The 17528-nt window shown below is 50.5% G+C and overlaps 1 protein-coding gene across 1 annotated transcript; it reads right to left on the bottom strand.

The window, feature by feature from the left end:
• Nucleotides 1-8329: 8329 nt before the first annotated feature.
• On the bottom strand, nt 8330-16788 carry TRIB1 (tribbles pseudokinase 1). Its single transcript, XM_068525672.1, has 3 exons — nt 15542-16788; nt 13211-13503; nt 8330-10683 (listed from the first exon to the last, which is right to left on the bottom strand). Exons 1-3 carry the CDS (start codon nt 15899-15901, stop codon nt 10218-10220), a joined length of 1119 nt encoding a protein of 372 aa, XP_068381773.1. The 5' UTR covers nt 15902-16788; the 3' UTR covers nt 8330-10217.
• Between the last annotated feature and the right edge of the window lie 740 nt (nt 16789-17528).

Here is a 17528-nt window from a genome sequence, read left to right as displayed (position 1 = left end):
GAGTCAGGAAATCAGCACTCTTAACCCTCACCCAGGGCAATCTGACAGTCTAGGGACCAAATGTTGGATATTGATAGTTTCAAATAATTTTTGAGCTGCAAAAGTCTTCCTCCAAATATCATTTTATGTAGAAACCATATATCCAGCACATAAATCGGAGAAGCTCTGGGCGGGCGAAAGGAACAGGATGATGCTGACTCCTTCTCAAGTGTTTCTCCCTCACACTCCCGCCAACTCACTATGCAGTGGCCCCAGGCACCCCAGCGTTCCTTGGAACACAGCTTGAAAACCACACTCTAGAGCTCTCTGATTCAATCATTGCACAGATATTCACGAGCATCCACCACTCTAGTCATTCTTCCAGGTACTAGGTATCCAACAACAAGAAGAGATAAGTCCCTGCTCTGACAGATTTCACATTTTATGGAGATGGCCTGCATGCTTGCCATGTGCCAGCCACTGTTCTAAGGGCTATTCGTGTATTAACTCATTCAATTCTCACCACATCCCTACCAGACAACTACTACCGTTAGCCCCATTTTACAGAAGAGGAAACGGAGGCCTAGGGAGATTAAATAAGTTGCCCAAGGACACACACTAGAAAGTGGCAGAGTCAGGATTTGAACCCAGAGATTTTAGCTCTGGCCAACATGTCCTTCTGAAATCCTGCCCAGTTCTCAGAACCTCTGCTCTATGAGCCCAGGAGATATGCGTGAGCCCACCTGAGGCATGTAGGTGCCTCTGCCTGCCTCACTAAGTGTGGGTTCAGACAGAACCCTTTAGCACCCAGGCCCTGCGGGGTTAAGACTCCAAGACTGGGCTCCAGGTGAAACCGGACCCCACATGACTTCCAGTTGACGCAAGTGGCCTTCTCTACCTGCAGGGACGCTGAAAGTCTCATCTCTGGGGTGTGGAAGAATGTTCTCTTTGGCCCGGGTGCTGAGTTTATTCTGGTCACCACTGCACCGCTTGGCCAGCTCTTGGGAAGATGACGGGGTCCAGCAGCTCTGCTGGTGTTCCCAACTTGACAGGATGACATTGATGCATCTGCAACCAGAACGTCAGCACCAAATTAGGAAGCAGCATGGGGACACAGCCAAGTGAATGCTGAGTAAGAGTAGAGAGCACACGGACTGGCAAACTCTTCCAACAGGAGGCTGGGGAGGGAGCTTAGAGGTCATTTACACACAGGCCACTCATTCTGCCAACTGGGAAACCAAGGTCTTATTTCAGCTGTGTTCTCAGGCTCTTGCCGTTGCCTCTGAGGTTGAGAAAGGTGATGGGACTGGAGGCAGGCAGACAAGTCCATATCCCAGTCCTGTCTTTAGTGAGCTCTGTGACCTTGAGCACTTAACATCTGAGTCTCCGTTCCCCATCTGTACAAAGGAGATGATAATATCCCTCAGAGATGCTGTGCGGATTGCAGGAGATAATTCATTCAACACACCCAATGCCCAGCAGCTACTCAGTAATATTAGTTCCTCGCCACTCCCCTCTCCTGGATTTACCCAAAATATACCCATTTTCAGGAATGACCTCACCTTAACTGAGACTTAACAGGTCTCTGTTTGAAAATGGGTGGCAATCTCATGTTACCCTAATTGGTCAACAACAGCAGCTTCAGCCAGGAGCTGGTTGAAAATGCAGAGTCTCCGGCCCCACCCAGCCCTGATGAAAGAATCTGCATGTTAACAAGATCCCCAGCCCTACTCATGAGAAGCACCACTAAGCATATTTTTTTAATGAGTTGACTTACTGCTTTTGACCATCATTGACCCCAGTTGTTGGTAGCCAACATTTGTTGAGACTTTGATACATGGCAGGCATGTGGGAAATGTTTTACGGGCATGATCTTATCTAAACTGCACAATCTCCGGAAGTGAGAATGCTCACTAACCCCACCCATTTCACAGATAAGACAACCGAAGCTGAGGTGGGTGAGTTCCCTCCGCGGTGAGTTCTAGAGCCACACTTCAAACCCTGGGCCTCTGCAACTCCATGCTCCTCACTTTGCCACCCTGCTGGCTAGAACTAAGCTACCTCTGCCTCTGCAGAAACTGGGCATGGGTTAATTTTTTAAATCCCTGTTCTCCTGTGGGATCCCAGTGAGTCCTCTTGGGTATCTGTGAAATGGCAGTTTCAAGTCCCCCCGGGCTCCCAAGGTGGGTTTTTGAGACCCTGGAGGAGCCGGCCAGCTGGACAAAGTCAGAGAAGCCAGACTGCTCTCTGCTCACTTGAACTGACTAAGGCCAAGGTCAACAGGCCCCCGGGGGAAGCAGGTAGTGGGAAGGCTAATGCTCTGGGCACCGCCCTGCTCCCCGAGACTGGCCCTCCCATCTAAGCTGCCCCCTAGAACAGTCAACACTTTGACCTGGCAAGCCTGCAAGCCAGAAGGAAAAGAACAGTTATGACAAAGGAGAGAGGGGGACGTGTAATAATGACAATGGGAACACTAATCTCTGACCGAAATCCCAGGCCAGGCCCTTTGTGTGTTTTATCACCAATCCTGCCTGCAGCCCTGCAGCTCTGCAAAACACTTATTTTTATGTACCCATTTTACGGATGAGGAAATGATGGGTCAGAAAGATTTTGCAACTTGCTGAAGGTCACAGAGCAAGTAAAGAGGGAGGCTGGGATCCAAATCCAGGTCCGTCTGACTTCCCAGCCTGGATTCTTTCTACTTTGAAGGGATTTGCCTGAATTTCAAGCCACCTACGAGGCACCTTGGCCTAGACACTGAACAGGTTTCCTTCATGTAACCCTCACCGCCACAGCCTTGGGGATAGGTGGCATTATTATTGCAACTGAGGCAGTGAGCAGTCACGTGACTTGTCTGGGTCATACAGCTAATTAGCTATGGAGCTGGTATTTGCTACCAGGTCTCTCTCACCCTGAAGTTCAAGCTCTTTCCTCTTTGCTGCCAGCTCGGGGAAGTGTAAAGTGTTTTACCCCAAGAGAGCTCAGGGTCTACTGACATGATAGGACTTTAGTTGTGGGAATAAATATAAAAGATGAACATCTGCCAAAATGGGGGAGCAGGTCACTCACATGTTAAGAGCATATTCATTAGCGTGAGACTCCCTATGTTCAGATCCCATTTACTAGCTGTGTGACCTTGAGGAAGTTACTTACCCTCTCTGGGTTTTCATGTACCCACCTGTAAAATGGGACAAATAAGAGTGCCTTCCTCACAGAGTTGTTATAAGAATGAAATGAGGCCTTGCCTGTAAAATGCTCCGGCAGCGCTGGGCGGATACCGAGTACTCCGTACACGTGGGTTCCTATCATCACAGTTATTCTAATTATTCCCTTTCTGTGTTCATAACTGGCACAGGGCATCCAGCAGTGTGTCGAAAGCATATTGAGTGTTCAGGGGCTGTCCGTGAAATGTCCTCCACAAATTCGCTTCCCCAGTGAAAAGTGAGAAAGATGCTCGTCAGCAGGAACTTGGAAACCAACTCTAACTGCAGCTACTGAGAAAGAAACTTTCGGATACAAGACGAGCGTTGGCTGTGAATTGGTTGTTCTTTCCCCTCTCTCAGCCTTGGCTTCCCCATCCATAAAATGGGGGGAGTGTGGGTGAACCTGCCTCCCGGCTGCTGGCAGCTATGGCTCCACAGGGAGCAGGTGTGATGGCTCTTCACCTCCCAAAGGCCTCCTCGCGTGTAACGGGGATGGGAAGTCCGTGTGGAGTGTACTTGAACCCTGACCCCACGGGCCCTCGTATTCCAGCCTTCTACTGGGTATGTGCCTGCTGCCTTCTAGCTAACGAGGCATGGAGTTGAGGTCATGACTGAGCTGCACAGCCACGGGCCTGGCTCGCCGGGCTGTGCTGACCACGTGCGACGGCCAGGTGAGGAAACTGCTGGGGACACTCAGGGAGTCACTGTCTGAAAGGACAGACCTCAGAACCGATGTCTTCAAAATGCTGTGTCCTCCGTACAAAATTTTTCTGGCTCATTCCATGGAAGTGCCTGACATTGATCTCATTTGGGTCCGGACTCATTCTAGAAGGTCACGCACAGCACACCAGCTGGCACCCAGGAAGCTGAGCTGCAGGGGGCGGGCACGGGGGTGGGAGCTTGGTCAGGAGTGTTCTGGCCGCTGTTTGGCTGTGGCTTCCCCGGTCTCAGCCTTGGTGCCCCCTCCTAAAATGGGGGAAGTGTGGACTAAATCGTGTTTTTTATAATAAACTTTTTATTTTGGAATAATGTTAGATTTACAGAGAAGTTGCAGAAATAGTACAGATAGTTGCCGAATATCCCTCACTCAGTTTCCCCCGATGATATCATTTTACATTTCCGTGGTACATTTGTCCCAATTAAGAAACCAACAGTGGCACATTATTACTAATTAAAATCCAGACTTTATTTGGATTTCACTCATTTTCTCTCTAACGTCCTTTTCCTGTTCCAGGATGCCACATTGCATTTAGGACTAAATCGTTTACAAAGTCTCCCAGTTCTAAAAACCAAGAGGCAGTAAGCCCTCATGGTTAAGGGCTCTGGATGAATGCTGTGCTGTGTGACTTTGGATAAATCCCTCACCCTCTCTGAACCTCAGTCTCTTTATCTATAAAAAGGGGATGAGGGCTTCCCTGGTGGCGCAGTGGTTGAGAATCTGTCTGCTAATGCAGGGGACACGGGTTCGAGCCCTGCTCTGGGAAGATCCCACATGCCGCGGAGCGACTAAGCCCGTGAGCCACAATTGCTGAGCCTGCGCGTCTGGAGCCTGTGCTCCGCAACAAGAGAGGCCGCGATAGTGAGAGGCCCGCGCACCGCGATGAAGAGTGGCCCCCGCTTGCCGCAGCTAGAGAAAGCCCTCGCACAGAAACGAAGACCCAACACAGCCAAAAAAAAAATAAACAAACGTGGGGTTAAAAATAAATAAATAAATTAAATTAAATACAACTTTAAGAAAAAAAAAAAGGGGGGGGGTGATGATACCAGTACTGCTCTATAGGGGTGCTGTGAGGTAATCATTCATTAATTCACGTGAAGCACTTAGCACAGCTCTTAGTACACCATGAGCGCTCTGCTGATAAGTCTCAGCAAGTAGAAATCATAGACTAAAACAAGGAGTAACCCAGCATATGGTACACTTCCTGGCAAAAAATCTCCTAGCACAATGGCTGCTCCAAAAAGAAGATATCATGTTGCTGGTCTAGCACATCAAACCCAAAGTGTAAAGCACAGAACTGGAAAAGGCAAAGATCTGGAGTCAAACAGGCCCAGGTTGGAGTCCCATCCACCTGCTGCATGAACTTGGACACACTGTTCAGCCTCTAGGTCTCGGCATCCATATCTGCTAAATGGGAACAAATCATTCACTTCACAGGGTTGCTGAGAAGATAAAATGAGACGCGTGCTGTAAAGCATCTAGCAGGATTGAGGTGTGATATTTGTGAAAGGGACCATCTTTCTCTTTTCCTACCTTTTCTAGGAACCGTAAGTCATTGACTGCTACCGGGATCTTTAAAGAATCCACTGAGATCTCACTACCAACCCCTGGGAAGTTCCCAGGGGTTGGTAGTGAGATCCTACTCCTCTTTTTTTTTTTTTTTGGAGGGGAGCCAAAGTCATATTGAAAAGCCAGTTCCATAATCTTCATTGCTACAATGCCTTCTCTCATCCAGAATGAAATTTTCATTCTAATTTCACGCTGCCTGTGCCTAGTTTTAAAAGGAAGCATAAAGCTATTCTGATGGTCCCTCTGATGAAGATTATTGTAGGGCCCGTTTTCACAGAATCAGTCTGTTTTCACAGAATAGCAGCTGAAGAGGCCGAAGAAGTCAAAGAGTATCACTCCTGTTTAAAGATGAGCAAATGAGAACCAGAGAGGCAGATCTGCTTGTTCAAGGTCAAATAGTGGAAGGGCTTCAGAGCTAGGAAGAGACCCCAGTCACAAGATTCCTGCTTCTGTGCTCTCGGCTCTCTGACTTGGAGGCCCATTAGGCTCTGAGCTGCTGGAGGACATCCCTCCATTTCTCCATCCACACACGCACCCACCCACTCATCCATCCATGTATCCATTCACCCAACCACCCATCCTTCCACTCATCCACTCACCCACCCACTCATCCACCCATGTTGGCATTGGACACCTTCCTGTGATAGGCACTGAGCTGAGTGCTGGGAGTCAAGGGTGACAAAGACGGTCACAAGTCCCCGACTTCATGGAGCTTTCTATTCACTGAGCTAGGACTGAGTCTTGGTCATCTGTTTCCCAAGGGTCTACCACAGTGCCTGGCACATGGTAGGTGAACAGTAAATGTTTTTTGAATAATGGATCTCTCATCTTCAGTAATGCTCCCACCTTTATAACTGACGTACTGAATTGTTGTGAAGATGTTGAGGGGGCTAAAATCTCAGTATCTGTATTTGTCTTGAACCATCTTCTCCAGTCGTCATTCTTACCAGACGAATTTAAACAGCCGTGTGCAGACATAGCCACAACATTAGACAAGGAGTAAAAGAGCTGAGTTTATGTCCCAGCCCTGAGCTGCTTACTTCTAAGTAGCTCCTGAAAGACATTCGAGCCTGTTTTCTCATCTATCAAATGGAGCAAATAATATTTGACTTGCCTATTTCACTTGGCTGCTGTGAATATAAAAGGAGAGAGAGAAGGAGAGGGAGAAGGAAAAGGGGAGAAAAAGAGTGAAAACTTCTAGAAAGTACAACATGAATAAACAGTCATTGAGATGTTACTTGAATGATTTATGTTGAGGGTACAAGAGAAAATAAAAGTGATCAGCTTTTTAACCAGTGCTCGGTACACTCTCCTTCCAACCTTCTATGATGTAACTGGTTGTGATTGCCCCAGATTTGTTCCAACCTTTGAAGAGATTAAATTTATGGATCTGTGGCATCACGTGTCATCCCAGCCAATCCTGACCCATATTTCTCTCCACTTCGTTCATGCAACGACAGTACAAAAAGGTGCTGTAACCTTAATTGCTTGCAAAGTATTTTGAAATCCTTAGATTAAAAAGCTCTGTGAAGTACAAAGTATTAGCCTTCTGTGTGCCCAAGGAGTTGTGCTGAGCCTCGCCTGGGTTCGTCAGGGCAGGGAGAAATTGCAGTGTATGTTCTGAGGACCCAGGAACTTTGGGGTTTAAGGGTCTTCTTCATGGAATGGCCCTAGATCCACTCCCAGCTTCCTAGTCTCTTAGCTACTCAGGCATCTGACCGTTCTTTGTGTTGCTTCGTGCTTTTTCCATTTCTTAAGTTCCTGGGTCACGAGGCCTGAGTTGCACTTACTTTGGTGTCATAGGTCTCTTTCCTGAGTGATCTCAGCCTAAGTCCTAGAAAAGGGCAATTGTGTCATCTGTAATTTCTGTATGCCTTTTCGTTTAAGCCCAGAGTGATGACTTAATCTTCATTCTAACTTTTACCTTTAGAACTTACAGTTAAAATTCTGTCCCATGCTGGTAACCCTTGGAGGAGGTGTCAGGTAGGGACTGAAATGGGTAGGAGGGGGCTCCTGGGGTCCTGGCAGTGTTCTGTTTCCTTGCCCTGACTGTAGGTTAGGCCAGTTTGTTTTGTGAAAATTCAGAGCCACACACTTCTACGTGCATTTTCCTATATATTTGTTACACATAAAATACAAAGATTTTTTAAAAAATCACTCTGGATGCTAACTGACTTCATATAGAATAAATTCTGATGTGATAGTGAAGCTATACACCTAATCAAATCAAAATCCTTTCTCTTTCTCTGCCTTTGTAATTCAAAATAATGTTGCTTTCAGTTTTCCTTCCTTTAGTTCCATTTTCACACTTACAGGAAAAAGGGAAAAAAAGGAAGAGCCTCAATTAGCCGTTTTAATTAAGTCTAATGGGGGAGGTAAGGGGGGAGGTTGGTTCTCAACAGAAGTCCTGTGATACCTCCAGGGATGTATGTGGACCTCTGAAACTACAACAAAATTCTGTTGGATACACATGTACATTTTTCTGAGAAGTGTCCGCAATTTTCATCAAATTCTCAAGGGTCCCTGAACTAAAAAGGACCATAAGTCAGAGGGACTCGTACAACTCAAGACTTTTTTATGTATGCTCCTCTTGAAATGTTTCTCGACTCTAAATTCAACCCATAGCCCTCACCAACCTGATTCACCAAATTGGTTTCACCCATCAAAATGAATTTGCCCACTTCAATGGAAAAAGTGAATGGGCTCAGCTGTCAAAGGTCATACATAATAATCATCATCTGTTTACTTCTCCATCTCCTCCTCGAGATTCCAGGCCCTGATGCCAGAGACCTTTGCACCCTCAGCATGAAATTGCACCAGGCAATGGCGGATTGGACTCCAAAGAAAGTCACTGCACCTATTTACGAAACCAGATTTATTAAAATTTCTCTACAAGTCAGAAACAGCCGTCTCACATATATACACATGTACAGGAAGGATCTAGTGTTTCGAAGCCCCAGCCAGCCCAGAGTCCTTAGCCGGGTCATGTATCACAGATACAACATTCAAGCAACCACGAGAGCGTTAGTGGGACAGAGGCTTCTGTCCTCCCTCTTCTCCAAGTCCCATGATTCTGTCAAGGTAATATTGCCAATGATCATTCACATTTCACGTGGTCTTAGACACGCAGGTTATTCAGACAGACACAGACAACAGAACAAGCGTCAGAGCCAAAACAACAACAACAAAAATCGGACATATGTATAAAAGGTACACTATATGTACAAAGTACACAGTACGTGAGGTATACACGGTATTCTCACAATGCATGTTAGTAGTTTGCCTAGGCGTAGCCCTTAAAAGTGACTGCCTGTTTTTGTGCCATTTCTCAAAATACAGTATGTTTGGTTTACCCGTTTAATCACCTGATTTCAGTACTGTCTGAGACATTTACTGATATTTCATCTGTACTTGTTTTTTTAATGCAAGTTGTAGTTTCTTTGTTAAGCTCTATCTTTTGTAGGTAGTGCGTTCCCATCTCTGGAAGCATTCAAACAGAGGTTGCAGACCCATCTGTGAAAGAAGCTGTGTGGTGGGGGGGTGGATTTCTGCATTGGGAGGTGGCAGAGAAACAAAAGAAGTTGGACCAGATGACTTTTAACGTCCCTTTCAAGTTTAAAGATTTGGGGCTTGCTATTTCATCCCAGATACTAATGATACAGATGTATTCATAAACCACACCACATCTGAAATATTAACCACCTGTCATGCAAAACTGCAGACCATACCCACGGGGGTGGTTAAAGTATAATTCTGGAAGTTCGTCTGAGAACCATCTAAGACTACCCAAAATTCACTTTCTCTGAAGCACAAAGATGTTTAACATTTGCTCTTGGGAGAGGGAGTGGAGAGCCTTCTTATCTTCTCCTCCTAGACAAAATGCTCCACCCTGAGATGGTCTTGGGGAAAAAAGTAAAGGATAAATGCTAACATATTTGAGGGGAACCAAGAAAGCTAATGGTTTCCAAGTGCTCAAATCCTTGTTAAAAGTCTCCAGTCTCTCTGTCTGAGCTCAGAGTTCTAAAATAGCCAGGAGTTTGAATCTTTTATGATACTTTTCCACAGTTAGCTGGTAAGTGCTTTTATAGTGAAGGGGTGGGAGGGCGCATTTCAAGGTCAGAAAGAAGGCATTAGTGCAAATGAGGCCTTGGCAGGGAATGGAGGAGAAATTCTGGGTTCATGGTTCAGGCAGGCTCCTAGGCCCCGGAAACAGTCTGCTCCAAAAAGATGAAGAAAGGGTGAGTGTTAAACCAAACCAGAAAAAAACCGCTTTCCGATCAGAGAAGCTAGGGTAGCAAAAGTCTGGCTACCAAAGACAAGTTCAAAGATGGCAGGTTTATTGGCCCAAATTATTTGTCACCCTGTTAAAAATATGGTTATCGCCCAAAATGCCATTGTGCAATTCATTTCCTCTCCCTTTAGAATGTTCATTTCACTTGATCACATGCTGTAGGACATCCATACTCCTTGCCACCTATAAAAGATGCGGAACCCCCAAATCTGACAGAGGGACAGTTGGCGAAGGTTCGTTAAGGGCAACAACTCTGCAGGGCAGCCAATCAGAGTGTATGCTGCTCTCCTCCATAGTCACTCATCAGGACAGATAAGAAAGAGGGCGCCATGTTGAATTCAGCAGCGACAGTCTTTATGCCATCACGTGTCTGGCTGGCCAGACGCCGAAAGGCCTGTCCATCTTTAGAAATGGAAATGCCATGTGTGAGAATTATGAGGTTTCTGAGGTTTGGGGATTAGCAGAAGAAGGAACTGATGTCACTGTCCTCCTGGTACTCTGGAACAATCTGGTCGGAAGTTCCTATTTCTGAGTCGACGTAGCCAGGTTCCAAGACAGACTCGAACCAGGGATGAAGTAAGATCTCTGGAGCAGTGAGTCTTTCTGAAGGCTCCCGTCTCAGGAGGCTGCGAATGAGGCACCTGGCTTTGGGGGAAATGTGGTCAGGAATGCAGAACTGTCCACGTCGGATTTTGGAGAAAAGGGCACTGGGGTCTGAGTCATGGAAGGGGTAGCGTCCCACCAAAAGGGTGTAGAGCATCACCCCGAGGCTCCAAACATCCGCCGCCTTTCCGGAGTAGGTCCCTGTGGTGTTGAGGATCTCGGGGCTCACGTAGGCTGGGCAGCCGTGTTTGTCTGACAAAGCATCATCTTCTCCCTTAATTATGTGTGTATCTTCTAGACTTTCCAGTCTGAGCTGGGTTCTGTAGGAGAGAGGAAACAAGCCATTACTTCCAGATCAGCTACTATGAAAAACAAGGCCTTCCCAATAATAGCGCCCACAAGTACCCATCGCAAAGGCCCGAGGAATGCTAGTTACCCCTTCATCCAGTTAGCAGTGCCTTGCATCACCCAGGAGGACTCAGGATTTCACAAACCAATACAAATTGCAATAAACATTAGCAAAGTATTGAGAGAGAGCCTGGGGTGGAGGGTATGATGCAAAGCCCCAAATACTATTCATTATGCTACAGCTTATAAGACATATCCTAATAGGGGTTACACAATTTACAAAGTTCACATTGCAGCAGTGGGAGCCTGTCTCAGGGGAATGCTGACATTTCTCCAAAAGCTATCAGGGAAGAGCAGTTTATCCTACTGCTTCAGGGAGAGCCTGGGCATCCTACAAGCCGATCTTATCTCTTATCATGCCACTGACTGCCAGGGCTACTTGGACCCATTGCTTGGCATTACAGAACACGGAGCCCAAGGTCACTGTTACTGTGCACAGGTTGTTAGCACTCCTGCTCACATCGACATATATACGCACAGAGGGAATTCTGTCCACCTGAGCCCAAGCCATGATGGTCATGATGGGAAAAGTACAAGGAATGTTAATTACATTTACTGGGATGTTTAATTGCAAAGAATGCTTAGCCTGGACAGAGAGGACAAAGCAAAGCAGCTGGTGGATTTGAAAGATGCAGGAGCCCTAAAACGCCCACGTATGTGTGCACATGCACATACAAACACACACACACACACACACCCCCTAGGATGGCACATCAACACCTGAGCTCATTTACTCAGGTAAGGGTTTATCTGTTCAGGTAACAACTAAGGTTTAAAACATCTTTAGTTAAGGCTCTCTGATGAAGCTGCAGGTGCCTCCTTGTTCAGATCCAGCCACTCAAGCCTCTTGGCTCCCCCAAAGCCCAGAACCATGTGGGGAGTCTCCAATATCTGGTGGCCACTTATGCTCTTCCCAGCTTCTCTGAAATAGCCCTGTTTCAGTAAGTCACTCATTGCGAAGTTAGACGCAAACATTTGGTACAGGCTACTGGGTCAATTCCTTTTCCTCTCAAAGGTCTAGTTTCTTTTTGTTTTTTTTTCTTCTTCTTCCTGCCTTCCTGTTCCCTGGAGTGTAGTATACATGTGCTAACTTCAGTATGTCCTCAGCCTGACCTCCCCCCCCACCCCCCCACCCCCCGCCCGTCGTTACGTAAAATACCCATTGGTTCTGTAAACGGAAAATATGACTCAACCCACACTGTCTGCCACTGATTGGCTGCTGTAGTACTAAAACCCTGCACCTGTGCTGGTTACACGAATAGCGTCAGCTTGCCATTGCTTAACCCTCGGGTTGCCAAACTCCACGCACATGACATTGGCCTGTGCAATGGCAGATTACAACAGTAAGCAAGGAGGTGTGTAAGGTGTGTTTCAGAAAATACATCACCATATCAAAGGAGTGTGTTCCAGGAATTGGAAACTTCTTCACTGTCAACACTTTGCTTTTCTTTGCTAATCAGTACGATCCAATGACTCTTGCAAGGTCAGACACAAAGCCATGCTTTCTGGCAACTCAACCCTGTACTTTTTCATAGGATCTGAAGTTAAGGGTAAAAAAAGCACAGGTGGGGTGAGCCCTGCATGAATACCTACAACAAAGTAACACACACCCACCTGTGCAATTCTACAACGGTACTGCTTTTAATCTTTCCACAAGGGATGTGGCCCACCTCTTAAAATCAGGTAAGGTTTATCTCCTGTGGCTTCCTGAATTCTCAACTGAAACCTCAACTCTGAATCTTAATGTCACATTATTGTCTTATCAAGCTCATCTTGTTCTTTATGAAGTAAGCCATGATCTATATTTAGCAACCAATTCTAGCCAGCTTCCATTTCTCATTCAACTGTGGCTATCTTCTGAAGATGTATCCAAACAAGATGTCTAAACAGTCACCGGAGAATGGGGAGAAAATACTGGGGGCCAAGCCTGACACATAATAGGTGTGGTGTGAAGGAAAGGGATAGGTTTCTGCAAATACTACAGTCTGACCAGCTCTGTGATACTTACTAGGTACAATAAATAAATAAATAAACGGGAAAAAAAAACAAGGAAAAAACCCCACTCGGTATAAACAAGGATTTGAAGACATCCTCTAGGAATGGATGTTGTGAAGGGCAGACTGACATTTGTACCCCAGAAGAAATGACCTTTCTGACAACGATGGGGAATAAACCTGATCCTGGGGTGGAAGTGGGGAGGGCATCCTGTCCTCACGTGACATCCCATAGATGCACCAAGGTGTCCCCAGGCCACATCCACAAGGGTGCAGGATAACCAACTTTGGCCTCGGCTCCTCTGGAGAGAGGATTTCTAAAGACTAACTCTGGGACAACTGAGCCCTTGGTGTTGTTTTGAACCAACACCCTGCACCTAACTGCTCGACCTGCACCCTCGTTTTGGTGTCAAAAGGCACAGGAGGGGCTGTGGAGGCCGCTCACCTCTCCTCCGTGGAGAAGACAAATTTCCTAAGCTTTAGGTCCCCCAGCACGATGGCTGACTGGTGGCAGTGGGCAACGGCAGAGACGATCTGCTTGAAGAGCCGGGCAGCCTCCTCTTCCCGCAGCCTCTTCCGGCTGCGCACGTAGGAGTGCATGTCCCCAAAGTCCCTCTCAAAGAAGACATAGGCTTTGGTTTCCCCAAGGATCACTTCCACAATGCCAGTGATGTTCCTGTGTGAGGGCAGCTGGATGTAAGGCCGGATTCTGTCCTGGTAGTGTTTAATGGGAAACACCTGCAGAGAGAAGGGGACTCACTTAGGAGGCTAGAAAAGCAGAGGCCGCCTCCCAGATCCTGGGCTGGGCTGCAGTTCTCAATCTTTGGGCTTTGGATGAAAGTAAGGCTCCGTTCACTTACCCCAACCTCCTGCAACCCCTGTTAGTTCTGCAACCCCACCTTATGCAGCCTGGGCTACTCCTAACACCCAAAAGCAGTAGCATCTAGGGCTAGCAAATCTCCAAAGAGCTACCACATGGATGGTTTGAAAGAAGTCTTCTATGTATGGCCTTCCGGCTCCAGAGAGCTAAGCTCCTAAGTCCCCACCCTCTGTGGCCCTTTCTCGTTGGCAGGTAATGCTGTGCAAAGTGGCTGATAGAGGTCCCCCTGGGATCTCCAGGAGCAGCCCCTGGAAATGCATGACCTCCTGCAGACCAGAGAGAGCACAGGACATGGTGACTGTGCAGCCTCCAAGTGGAAGAACATACAGCTGGAGACCGTACAGCTCTGTCATTACTCAGAAGGAACAGATGACTCCAAGAGCAAGACTGTCAACACAGCCCTAAGCAACCTACCTAGGCTGACTCAGGTATAAGCAGTCTTGAGTTAAAATTCCCACAGGAGGGATACGGGATCCTCTGGGGGGGGGGGGGAGTTCATTTGTTTATTTATCTCCCCCCCCCCACCAACTCCCATCCCCACTGTCACTCAGGACAAGGGTAGCATCTTCTCTAAGAAGCTGGCTGGTCTCTTTAAGGGCCTTTTGTTTAGTCCGGTTACTCATATCCTAGACTCAACTGGAAACGGTGACACACGGGCTGTCACCATCTGGATTCAGCTATTATCTGCTCGGAGGAACTGGAAGGGGTTGCACAATGACCAGACCCACCCCACCTCTGACGCTGGGTTGCTCTGGCACCAGCTCGAAAAACCTTTCCGCTGCCCCCCTCCTCCCACCCCAGCCGACATTCACACTCTCTGAGCTCTGCTCCCCAGCCACCCCGAAGAAAAGATTTTTTCCCCCCTTTAAACTGGGCTTGATCACACATGTGAAGTTTCGTTCGGGTCGGACAGTAGGTGGCAGCAGCGAGCCCAGGGAAGGGAAGCTCGGGGGGTCAGGTGAGTTGCGGAAAACCAAAGAGCGACTTAAACTGAGGGGTGACCCTATCTTTCGGGTGAAAACGAGCAGCCCGGAGGGTTCTCAGGGATGTCTGAGGCCCGGGTGTCCAGCTCGCAAAGGGTGCATGGCCTGTGGGAATGTTCTGCGTCTATGGGCGCTGGAGGAGAGCGCGGAGGATCCTGTTTCCACGAGTTGTATCCCCTCCTGGATGGAGCCCCTTAGGTTCAAAGGAAAATCGCGGGCCGGAAAAGCAAGACATGAATGGAAGCGAGGGTTCCTAGTCGGTGTGGGCTTTCCAACATTTCTATTCCGGCCAAATCCCCCCGCCCTCGCTGGAAGACCCTCTCAGACTACTCTCTGGGGAGGACAGGGTTCCGGTTCCAGCGCGGGTTCCAGCCGGAATCCCCAAGACCGGAGACCAACACGGACTTCCCGCCCCCTTACCACCCACGGCTGAGCCCGGGTGCCTCGCAGCCCCAGCAAGAGAGTTGCCAGCTGCTCCAAGCTCCAAGGAGGCACCCACAGCAGGGCGCCCTTCCAGAACGAGGGGCGGGGGAAGCGAGGAGAATGGGAAAAGGGGAATGGCATGGCCCTGGAATCCATTTCAATTCCACAACTTATGTGGAACGCCTCGCACTATAAACTAGGCGCTAAGGAAATAATACAGATGTAAAGCAACTGAGCACCGCACTTCCTCTCGACCGCCAAGCCCCCACTATACCACTCCATCCGAACCCCTCAATCCCCCAATAGGGTGACCCTGGTCAAATGCTGCCTTACCGGGCTCAAATCCCCTTATCCGCCTTGCCCCAAACCCAAGCCCTGATGGCACCTTCGGCCCCCGGGCGACGGCGGGCGAGACCCCAAACACCTTTGCCTGCCACCGTGTCCCCTCACCCCGCGACCCCCGCCAGGTCCCGGCCCCCTGAGTGCCTACCTTGCAGCGCAGCTCGCGGCCGGTGTGGAGGCACAGCGCCCGGGACACATGCTCGCGCTCGGCCAGGGGCAGCAGCAGGTAGTCGGCGATGCGGCTGGGCCCCGGCGCGCTCCCGGAGCCGCCGCCAGCCCCCGGAGCGGCGGGCGGAGGCTGCGGGCTGCAGGGAGAGCCAGGGGGGCTGAGGTAGTCCGGGGGGCTAGAGCACTCGGAGAGACGTGGGCACTTGGCCGCCACGGCCGCCGCGTCGTCCGCGTCCAGCAGGCGTTTGGCCGGGGCGCCCCGGCCGACCGGGAGCAGCAAGGCCGGAGCGCGGGGCTGCGAGACACCGCTCATAGCAGAGCGCACGGGACCGACCCGCATCCCGTCCTCGGCCGGGGCGGCCCCGGCTTTGTACGTCCTCGGATCGGCGCGGGAAGGCGCAATGTGGTCGGCGCCGGCGCCGCGACTTACTCCAGCCCGCGGGATGGAGGTTGCAGACGGAGCTTGGTTCTGCCCCCACGGGGGGCAAAGCTGGAGCCGCTCCCGGGCGCTCGCGGTACACGCGAGGACCACGGTGGCCCTGCGTCCGGGGCAAGGAGGTCGGTTCGGGTCCCCGGATCCCCGTGGGTACCGGCTCGGGGCGCCTCGCTATTGTTGTAGAGGCTGCCGACAGTCGGGGAAGCAGAGGCGGCGGCGGCCTCCGAGGTCCGGAGCAGCGAGAACAGGATTCCGCAGGCTCGGCGGAGCCACGGAGCAAATGCACTTCCCGAAGCAAGCAGTGTCGGAGCGAAAGCCGGACCAACTTTTCCGCGGCGCTCGGGATCCTACGCGCTCCGGGCTCCCGGCGTGAGTGTGCGCGAGACAGACGCGCTCGGAGAGGGTGACTGAGTGTGAGTGAGTGAGTGTGTGCGCCGCACCGATCCCGGCCAGTGCACTCCTCCTTCTCCTTTTCCTCCACCTCCTCCGCCTCCCGGTGACTCACGCTGTATACACATACACTCACAGGCCGGGCTGTGTAAACAGTTGGGAAGCCGGGTTGTGCAATGAGGTGGCTGCGACGACTCAGGCCCTGCCGCCGGGCGAGCAGTCACCGGAGCGGAGGGGAGGTGGAGCTGGGTCGGCGGAGGAGACGGGGGTGGCCCGACGGCTGGGGATGCTTCGGGCTGAGCGCGCTCCGGCGCAGGTGGCGTGTCCTGAGCCCGCTGGGGCGCGCGCACACGCCCCCCGGGATGGTCTAGGCGGGAGGAGGCGCGCGCCCTCCCGCAGGCCGCGGGCTCAGCGCGAGAAGCCGGAGGAGGGGGCGGAGGAAAAGTTCCCGTGACGTCAGGGTCCCGGGGAAGTGGGCGGGAGGGGAGGGGCCGTGGGGGGCGAAGCGACCGTTGATTGGTGCGCGCTCCCCATTCACACCGAGCACAATGGACTGCGGGCGCGCGCACCAGGGCTCTCAGCACCCGCCGCTCGCTGCAGCCGCGGGGTGACACCTTTTGCCCCGGGGATCCCCCCAATTCCCCGCGCCTTGGGACCTCCGGTTGGAGCCGTGGGCGTCGCCGAGGCCCGGCGGTAGTCGGAGGAAGGGAGGAGAGAGAAGGTGATGCATTCCAGAATCACTCATTCACCCCCACGCGGTGGTTCCGGGGAAGACCTGCGCGTGGTAGTGGATGTGGCTTTTTTTTTTCCTTTTCCCGCCCCCTCCCAGCTCTAATCCCCAGCGTCTGTTCGCTTCCACAAATAGAACCTTCTGTTGGATGAAATAAGAGCAAACACTGGGCCTTCTGCGCTGCCTCCACCTCCACGCCCCTCCCGCGCCTGCCGCCCGCCCGGATTGCACGGAAATAGCTCCTCCGGGCTCCCGGGCCGCCCCTTCGCGGTGACTCGCAGAAAGAGCTTCCTGAGCCGGGGCCGGTGGGAAACAAAGGATGTGGGGAGAGGGCGGAAGGGGCCCACGTGGCCGTCGCCGAATTCCTGCCCTCTCCCCAGACTCCACACGCGCAGCAGGGTCTAGGACGCC

The sequence above is a fragment of the Eschrichtius robustus genome, chromosome 17, assembly GCF_028021215.1.
Source record: "Eschrichtius robustus isolate mEscRob2 chromosome 17, mEscRob2.pri, whole genome shotgun sequence".
Classification (NCBI taxonomy): domain Eukaryota; kingdom Metazoa; phylum Chordata; class Mammalia; order Artiodactyla; family Eschrichtiidae; genus Eschrichtius; species Eschrichtius robustus.
Note: the sequence above shows the minus strand (reverse complement) of the source record. Positions and strands in the feature narration are given on the sequence as shown.

What these genes read in the sequence shown, in the direction of transcription:
- TRIB1 (XM_068525672.1), bottom strand. Translation starts at nt 15,901, where the DNA reads ATGCGGGTCGGTCCCGTGCGCTCTGCTATGAGCGGTGTCTCGCAGCCC. An exon ending in GCCGCGAGCTGCGCTGCAAG is followed by an intron (nt 13,504 to 15,541) that starts GTAGGCACTCAG and finishes TTCTCTCTGCAG; the next exon opens with GTGTTTCCCATTAAACACTA. An exon ending in GTCTTCTCCACGGAGGAGAG is followed by an intron (nt 10,684 to 13,210) that starts GTGAGCGGCCTC and finishes TCTCTCCTACAG; the next exon opens with AACCCAGCTCAGACTGGAAA.